This window comes from Megalobrama amblycephala, linkage group LG18 (assembly GCF_018812025.1).
Source record: "Megalobrama amblycephala isolate DHTTF-2021 linkage group LG18, ASM1881202v1, whole genome shotgun sequence".
Classification (NCBI taxonomy): Eukaryota; Metazoa; Chordata; class Actinopteri; order Cypriniformes; family Xenocyprididae; genus Megalobrama; species Megalobrama amblycephala.
Genome location: NC_063061.1, coordinates 20,791,589 through 20,800,961, shown reverse-complemented (window position 1 = coordinate 20,800,961; position 9,373 = coordinate 20,791,589). Strand labels below are relative to the sequence as shown.

Below are 9,373 nucleotides of genomic sequence, written 5' to 3'. Positions count from 1 at the left end.
ATGACGCCTGGAAAACAAGCAGACAGGCATGATAAAGTGCATTGGATTTGACACTTTATAAGTTGATCGATAGCACAAAGAAAGGGCAGATCGGTGGATAAAAAAAAGAGAAGGGGAAACTAAAATTGTTGTACTGTTTTCTGTTCTTATAATATCTGCATCTGCCCTGCTCTCCCCAATCATCTCAGTTGGTGATCACAAAAAATGCAGACTTTTTCAAAAGTGTATTAGCCTGGGGTTCAAGCTTGAACAAATGCCTCTGGATCAAAGAAATTCTCCCCATGTGTTTCTCTATGTGTGTTCTGTTTTCCAATATAAATGATGATTGTGATGGATATGTATTCCAGCCAGAAAAACGCAGACAGATTGTACAAAGCATGCGTGTTTGTCATCTGTTAGTGTGCTCACACAAAGTGACCCACAAAAGACTTTGCTTTTCACAAGTAAATTAATGTGAAGTTTAATAGCAGTCTCTCATCTCACAGCACAGAAAAACAGGTTTTTATAAGTTGTCAGGAACAATGCAGAAAAAAAGGTACAAAAGCTGTTAGAGCAGTACTATACATTTTCAAAAGGGACACCTTGTACCTTATTTACCCCTAAGGCGGGCATATTGCTTAAAAGTACATAAAGTACACATATTAGTATCTAAATTACACTGTTATAGCCTTTGAAAGGGTACCACCATCAATGACAGATTTTGTACCTTATTTTAGATTATACTTTTAATTGGCCTACTGTATGTTGTAGAATTCATTATGAAACAAAAACAAAGAACTTGCGAGATGTGGACTTGCAATTGTGTGAAAAAGTCTGAAGAATTGTGAGATAAAAAGTTGCAATTATCTTTTTTAATTATTCTGAGGCGAAAACAAGCTTACATACTATTCACCCACGAAACTGACTAAATTATTAGCATTGGGAGGGTTAATCATTTTAATTCAAGATATATTCGGTTACACTTTATTTCGATGCCCCACTTTAGACATTCTACTAACTATAAGTAACTTTGTAATACATGTCAACTAACTCTTATTAGAGAATTAGTAGAATGTTATAAATTAGGGTAGGTGTTAGGGTTCGGATAAGCTGACGTAGTTACAAAATTTATAATATCAGTAAAATCAGTAGAATGTCTGTTGGGCAGCATAAAAATAAAGTGTTAGCAGATATTAAGATGGTAGTCTACTAATACTCTAATGAGAGTTAGTTGACATGCAGTTGCAAAGTCACTTATAGAGAGTAGAATGTCCAAAGTGGACTATCAAAATAGTTTTACTGTATATTCTCTGAAAATAAGTCTTAATATTTTATGCTGTTTTATTTTTAACATTTTCTGTGTATGTTCAGATGGTGACACTCAAACAGCCACAACAAGCTTATAAAGTTTGCTGTGAGTTTAAACATGCAGACACAAAACATACTGTATATACAAACAATCTACAATAATGAATTTAAACATTTTTTAATAGATTATATACAAATAATTGCAAATCTTTGAAAAAAGGGTATATTATGGCATAGAAGTTTCTATTTCTGAAAAGAAATGTAAAAGATAAAAGGAAAAAATTTACCACAAAAAGTATGAATAATATTGGATTGTTTCTAATCAAGATCTGTACATATTTGTTAAAAAATTGGGTAACACTTTACAATAAGTTTCAAGAGTGAACTACATTAGTCAACATGAACTAATAATGAACTGCAGTTCTACAGCAATTATTAACCTTTGTTAATGAAAACAAAACAAAACATGAAACCTAAAACCATTTTCTTTGTGTGCAGGAATGCTGTCCTCGCCTCTCATGGGCTGGTTTTACGATAGCTCCTCAAATGCATGGTGAAGTTGCTGGGAAGTCCGTGTCTCATAAATTCTTCCTGGAGCTGAAAATTTATTTTGTAAGATATTTCTGAGTTTTTGAACATGGTGTTAATTAATTACTTAAACTTTCATTGTGATTTTTTTTTTACCTTTATAATCACCAGCTCTTCAATCTGAGACTTTGATAAATATTCTACACTTTCAAGTTTCACTCTCAGTCCCATCAGTACTGTGAAAATAGAAAATTGTATTATTAAAGGTAGGGTAGACTTTTTTGTTATGCTGGTTGAACTCTTCACACCCTGAGCAATCAATAATATAAGTGTAAATTAATATTAAAACATGTACATATATCTTCTGTGGAAGTCTCAGGACCAAAAAATGTCTGGTCCGAATGCAATGATATGATGTTCTACCTGCCTGTCAACATATATTTCCATACCTCTGCGCACCCTGCTTGTGCAGACATCACACGTCACCAGCGCGTTCTATGAGACTACACAGTAAAATCCCCAGAGTTCAGAGAATCAGCTCTACTCAGAGTACATTTGGTCTCTCTCTAAATAATGTTAAAGTAACACTGAATCAGGGTTAAAGTTAATGAGATAATTAAGCAATTAATTAAGTGATGATTTAGCATTAGTGATGAACACCTACTGTTAACAAGCAGAATCACTGAAGAAAAGAGAAACACAAGAACTACAACTGACTGATTTCATCTAAGCCACAACCTTAGATTAAATCAGATGAAGATAAAAGAAGATATTAAATCTCTGACTATCTGATTTAACAACTCACAAACAGGACTACCAGCTTCACTTATTACTAACCAGATCGACTTCACCGAGTGCTGCAAACAAACAGCAGCCACCTTTTACAGTTCCTCCTGAAACAAAACAACGAGCTTGTGCTGTGTTTCACCATGTCATAAAGGTAATTACAAGATGGCAACCCTCGACATTCTACATGGGGCTGTTCACGTCTTCAGACTAGGATTTTTGTGTTTCTATGTCAACACTATCAACGCCGAAATGAATCTGATTCTGCAGCAGTCAGGCAGTACAATTAAGAGCTCTGTGAGTTGTTTATGCTTACTATTATTGTAATGTTATGTGCTTTGTGACATGAAGTAAAATAACGGCGCATCTCGTGACACTGAATCTGCTGTGAGCGTTCATGTGTTTTGAAGGAGGTGAGCGCTCTAAAGGGAGGGTGGGATCTTGTGCTTTCAAAAATGACCGTGATTTTAACAGTAAAAGACTGTAAAAATGCTGCGGTGAAAAACTGTCAATTGGTTTACAGAAAGTTTCTGTACTATATACGGTGAATAACTGTAATAGATCTAACGATACATTTAATGTAATTTTACAGTAAAATACCGTTAAATTCACAGTTTTTGGAAGTGAAAAATAACAATTTATTGTAAAATTTACAGTGAAAAACCATAAATTGACATTCCCACAATTCCCTGCGTGACACTTCACATTTGATATATTTTCGTTGAAATAACTCTGTTTCTTCTTAGTTTTTCTCATTTTTTTCTAATGTTATGTACATTAGGGTTTTATGTTACATCTAATGTTGTTAAATTAATGTTTATTGCATTTTTTAAATGTCATACATGTTACCATGATGGTGTTTAGTGTGTGTGTGAATGACACTGTGTGCACCTTCTATATATTAGTATTGTCCTCCTCAGCTTGTGATGAACTTTGATTCATCATGTGACTCTCATCACCACTGTGTTTAGTGACTGTCAGTGTATTATAAAGGTACAAAACAGATATTAGTACTTCATTAGGTTGGTAAATTAACATTATATCAGTTAATGAAATACGTTATTTTACCGTATATTTAACAGATTTTTTTTTTTTACGTTGCTACTGTATTTTTTACGCTAAAGTTCTGGCAACCACAGCTGCCGTTTTTTTACCGTAAATTTTACTGGGATTTTTTTTACAGTGTAGTTGGCAATTGCTAGCCTCTCTGAAATTGCCTACCTGACCTTTAAGATAAAAAAATTGGATGTATTAAGATATTAATTTAAATAATGTTACCTACCATACTCATCTGAAATGGTGGGTCAATATGATGATCATTGTGTATACCAGAAAGCAAACAGAAAACAGAGCATAAAAGGTTACTGTATTTACAATTTGCTTGTTTTGTGTGTAACATGATATTTATTCATTTATTTCATTAAAGAAGGTATAATAGCTTACCACTGTAACAGAAGAAAGGCAAACTGGCAAAGCAGCTCTCATCTGTCCACTGGCCAAAGTATTTTAAAGACATAGTTGTGCAGTTTTGAACTCCCCGCTCTCCTGGGACATTTGCACCATTATCTGGTTGTGCAGCAACCCATTGAGTATATGGCAGCCAATATGTGAAGGAAGAGCTGCTCTGATCTGACCACAGTCTGTTTCTGTGCAGACCAATCCATACGTTATAGCTATAATAATAATAACGTGTGCTCAGTATCTGTTGACGTTCTGTCTCATTTCTCACACTGGCCAGATCAGTGTATTTCTCTCTGCAGTAGCTCTGAGCTTCAGTCCAGGTCCTTCCCTCAGATACCCAGACATACTTCTCAGAAGAGTTTTCTTTACCTAAAGTAAAACATAACTGGATGAATAGCCAATAAATCAGATAGTCAATTTGATAATTTGTCTGTCCTCACATCTGTCATATTTATGGAAGCAATATTAGACATAAAAGAACAGAAAAACCACGAATAGTATTTAAAATATGAACCAATTTAGCCCTTCATCTAGTTTAGCATCAGTTTCTGCTTTTTTACACAGCTGATAATAGGTCTGATGGCTTCTGTCGGGTGCTTCATATAAATAACCTTTTAGGGATTCCCATCATGGGATCATTTTATGGATTTGGTTTGAATTCATTTTATTTTAATTCACTAATTATTAATAATTATTTAATTATTTTAATTCTGTTTTAATTAAATATTATGAATTAAATAGCTTGTAAACATTCTTTATCGCTAGAAAAAATTCAAATAACCTGTTAAACAAGAAAATATCATGCAATCATTTAAGATATTTCTCCTCATTCAGAACTTTTTTGGCATAAAAGGTTCTTGAGTCGGGAACCATAGAGTTCTATGTAGAACCCAACTGAACTTTTTTTAATAAGAATATAAGGAATTAATCTATGATGACATTTAATTAATAGCGAGCATACATTAACTCGTTAAAGCATTATACATTAACTAACGTATTATTCATTAACTAACGCATTAGTTAAAAATAATAGTAGTAAAGCAATTGGATGGATTTATAAAAATAATATTTTGAATATAAATGAAATGTCTTACCATCATAGCAAACAAATGTAAGCATATTGTCACATGATGAATCAAACCAATTTCCATTATAATCCATGTAAACACACAGTTCTTTCCCACCATAGTTGTCCGGTTCATGATACCAGTTCCTGAAATCTCTCTCTCCTTTCTGATAGAAATCATTGTCTTCCAATGACCATCTCCAGCTGTTCACATCATCATACTGTCCAATCCAGGCTGAACCATTGTAACTCCCATTAACTGTGTTGATCAGCCTGTTCATTTCCTCCATGTTATCAATGGTGGCCAGATCAGTGTAATTCTGTCTGCAGAATCTCTGAGCTTCAGTCCAGGGTTTGTATTTATTCACAAAGTGATACTGACGTAATGATGCTAACACTGTCATGGTGAGGAAAAATGGAAATGTACAAAAGTGATCAATGATCTGAGAGTAATGAATGGGCAGTTTGTAAACTAAAGACAGAATCAGAATATGAACAGATGTTCTACATGGTTTTTAATTCAAGCAACAAAAAAAAAAAAAAAAAAAAAAAAGATTATTCCAGATTATTATATGCATGCCACAGATGGATAATCTTCCTTTCCAGAGGTACATATGACACCTCAGTGAGCTGAGGGTAAATGTCTCTGCTGGGATCTGAATGATCTACTCACCACTGTAGCAAATGAAAGGTAATGCAGTATTACAGTTTTCATCTGTCCAGTTCCCAGAGTCACTGAATGACACTGCAGTGCAGTATTCACTGTTTCCAGCATTATCTGGCTGTCCTGCCCTCCAGTTACTGAATGAAGAGTTGCTCTGATCTGACCAAGATCTGGTTCTGTACAGTCCAATCCAAGCAACTGAATAATAATAACTTTGTACTAATGACTGAACCCTGTAGTTTTCAATCTCATTCCTGATACTGACGAGGTCTGTGTGATGTTCTCTGCAGTAACTCTGAGCTTCAGTCCAGGTTTTGTACTGGTAAACAAACACATAACTTGTACTAGCATTCGCTCTTCCTGTGGGGAAACAATATAAATATGTGATATATCATGGAATCATGAAGATTTTGTTCTAATTACCTGTTAGAAAGTCCATTAGCAGTTCTCACCATCATAGCAAACAAAGGGAAGTGCAGTGGAGCAATAGACATCACCCCATGTTCCCCGGTAATATGACATGTACACACACAGACTCTGTCCACCTGAGTTCACTTGTGTCTGGACATACCAGCTTTTAAATCCTCCTTCTATTGCTGCATTCTCCAGAGACCATCTCCAGCTGTTCAGATCGTCATATAGTCCAATCCAAGCTTTGCCATAGAAAGTCCTACGAACTGTTTTAATGAGCCTCTTCATTTCCTCCATGTTATCAATGGTGGCCAGATCAGTGTATTTCTCTCTGCAGAATCTCTGAGCTTCAGTCCAGATCTTATTATCAGGCACAAAGTGATACTGACGGGTACATAAAGAATGTGTGCAGGTTCCTTTAAGTTGAAAATCACAAAGAAAACATGTGATTCATCATAAGGGGTCACGACAGGGGTCAATTTGAACCCATTTAATCATAAAATCTAACGTATATTGCCAAAATTAATCAAATTTAACCTATATATTAAAAATTAACACAATATGGTCTAAAACTAAAAATGACCAAAAATGGTAAAAATGAGCTCACTGTTGTAGCAGATGAAAGGCAGGCTGGATAGGCAGTTCTCATCAGTCCACCGGCCTGAATTGTTGAATGATATGGCAGTACAGTGCTGAGAAAACCACTGGCCATAATCATATAGACCATTATCTGGTTGCTGTGGTAATGTGGGAACTGCTGCTATCCAGTTTTCATAATTGGTAATCTGATGGTCAGACCAAACCCTGTTTCTGTACAGGCCGATCCAGTCTCCCCCACCTACTCTCTCAAGGATCATCTGGTTCTCAGTCTGATTTCTCACATTGGCGAGATCTGTGTAATGCTCTCTGCAGTATCTACGAGCCTCTGACCAGGTTTTCGCATCACTGATTCTGATGTAACTCTGTGTGGCATTTTCTTTATCTGAGATATGAATAATACAACAATATGCACAGAATTACAGAAAAATCAGCAACAAATCTGAAAAAAATAAATGTACAGTACTTACCATAATAGCAAATGAATGGCAGCATGTTGTCACATGACAAATCATACCATTTTCCATTATAATCCATGTAAACACACAGTTCTTTCCCACCATTGTTGTTTGGTTCATGATACCAGTTCCTGAAATCTCTCTCTCCTTCCTGATAGAAATCATTGTCCTCCAATGACCATCTCCAGTTGTTCACATCATCATACTGTCCAATCCAGGCTGAACCATTGTAACTCCCATTAACTGTGTTGATCAGACTGTTCATTTCCTCCATGTTATCAATGGTGGCCAGATCAGTGTAATTCTGTCTGCAGAATCTCTGAGCTTCAGTCCAGGTCTTATTCTCATTCACAAAGTGATACTGGCGGGGTGATGTCAATGAAAACACTGTGGAGAGAGTGTCAAATCTTAGCATACATATATATATTTTTTTTTTTTACAGTATTGGTCATTAAGACAGACTTCTACTCACAGCTGTAGCAAATGAAAGGTAATGCAGTATTACAGTTTTCATCTGTCCAGCTCCCAGAGTCATTGAATGACACTGCAGTGCAGTATTCACTGTTTCCAGCATTATCTGGCTGTCCTGTCCTCCAGTTACTGAATGAAGAGTTGCTCTGATCTGACCAAGATCTGGTTCTGTACAGTCCAATCCAAAAAAAATAATGATAATAATTGCTGAAGAAATACTGGATCTTCTGGTTTTCAGCCTCATTCCTGATACTGACGAGGTCTGTGTGATGCTCTCTGCAGTAACTCTGAGCTTCAGTCCAGGTTTTGTACTGGTAAACCCAAACATAACTTCCACTGGCATTCTGTCTTCCTGAGAAAAACAGTATTCAGCAGAAGTACAAAGTTGGTTATTTCAAAATAATAAATAATACATTTATTTTCATTGTCCTATATATTAATCAACTGCTTACCATCATAGCAGATAAAAGGAAGTGTATTGGAGCAGCTTGTTGTGTACCATATCCCATAGTACATATACACACACAGACTTTGTGCTCCATAATTGTTCGGTCCTGGGTTCATTACCAGTTCCTGAATTCTTTCTCTCCCACCTTGAAGAAATCACTGTCCTCTAGAGTCCATTTCCAACTGTTCAGATCATCATAGAGTCCAATCCAGGCCAAATCAATGGAATCATCATTCACTGTGTCCAATAACTGGATCGTCTGTTGTTCATTTTCAATAGTGGCCAGATCAGTGTATTTATCTCTACAGTATCTCTGAGCTTCTGCCCAAGTCTTGGATTCATTCACAAAGACATACTGACGTTTGACGCTTAAGGTGATGGTGATAAAACCTGTTTAAGAGGCACATTTAATTTTAATTAGATCACAAGAACATAATGAATCTGTGTTAGACTGTTTTTTAGACAACAGAATTAAATAATTTTACCACCACACACACACAAAAAAGCCAAATCATGCATTTATAGAGTGGCAACCTATGTGATGATCAAATGCTTTATGAAAAAATTTGGCTTACCGGATAATATAATCAGTGGAAACATAGCTGTGAAAAAATATATACAAATGAGTACAAAATACTCTTTTATATCATTCCTCATTTGTAGGTAGGTTTGTATAATGCATCTAGTTGATGGATACAAGTACAACAATAATAATAAATATTACTTTAATGTTATTGCTATTTTATATAATAATCAAATAAATTATATTTTGGCTAAGCTTACCTTTTGATTTTTTTGGTTTCTTGGCCGTTTTCAGATTGTTACCGTCTCAGTATTTATAATGGTTTGCAAAGTAGGGGTGGATCATTTCTTTAAACCCTTCTGACATCATGAAACTTGGATCATATAGCTGCCCATATCAAATGAACTCTGTGAGAACATAGTGAGTCTACAGTAATAATGGTTAAAGAGGCTTAGTGGATATACTGTTTGGTTCAAACAGGTTATATTTTATACAGCAAAGAAAAGGATTTCTATTTTTATCCACGCAGTTGCCTACGTCAAACTATGTGATTTACACACATAAATGTATCGGGAACTTCTGTGGTTGCACAATATTGACCTTCTTAGATGGCCGAATAGCAGACAATGATCAAATAAATGGCAGAACAATAAATAAGTGTCCATCAGCACTC

At 35.4% G+C, this 9,373-nt stretch overlaps 1 protein-coding gene across 1 annotated transcript; it reads right to left on the bottom strand.

The window, feature by feature from the left end:
* Positions 1 to 752: 752 nt before the first annotated feature.
* Positions 753 to 9,078, bottom strand: LOC125252922 (macrophage mannose receptor 1-like). The gene is given in 14 exon segments (XM_048166594.1): positions 753 to 1,884; positions 1,972 to 2,051; positions 3,884 to 3,892; positions 4,045 to 4,431; positions 5,157 to 5,525; positions 5,802 to 6,152; positions 6,245 to 6,619; positions 6,811 to 7,185; positions 7,271 to 7,645; positions 7,731 to 8,081; positions 8,182 to 8,293; positions 8,296 to 8,567; positions 8,753 to 8,779; positions 8,961 to 9,078. Coding segments are annotated over 13 exon segments (3,162 nt in total). The 5' UTR covers positions 8,778 to 8,779; positions 8,961 to 9,078; the 3' UTR covers positions 753 to 1,803.
* Positions 9,079 to 9,373: the final 295 nt, after the last annotated feature.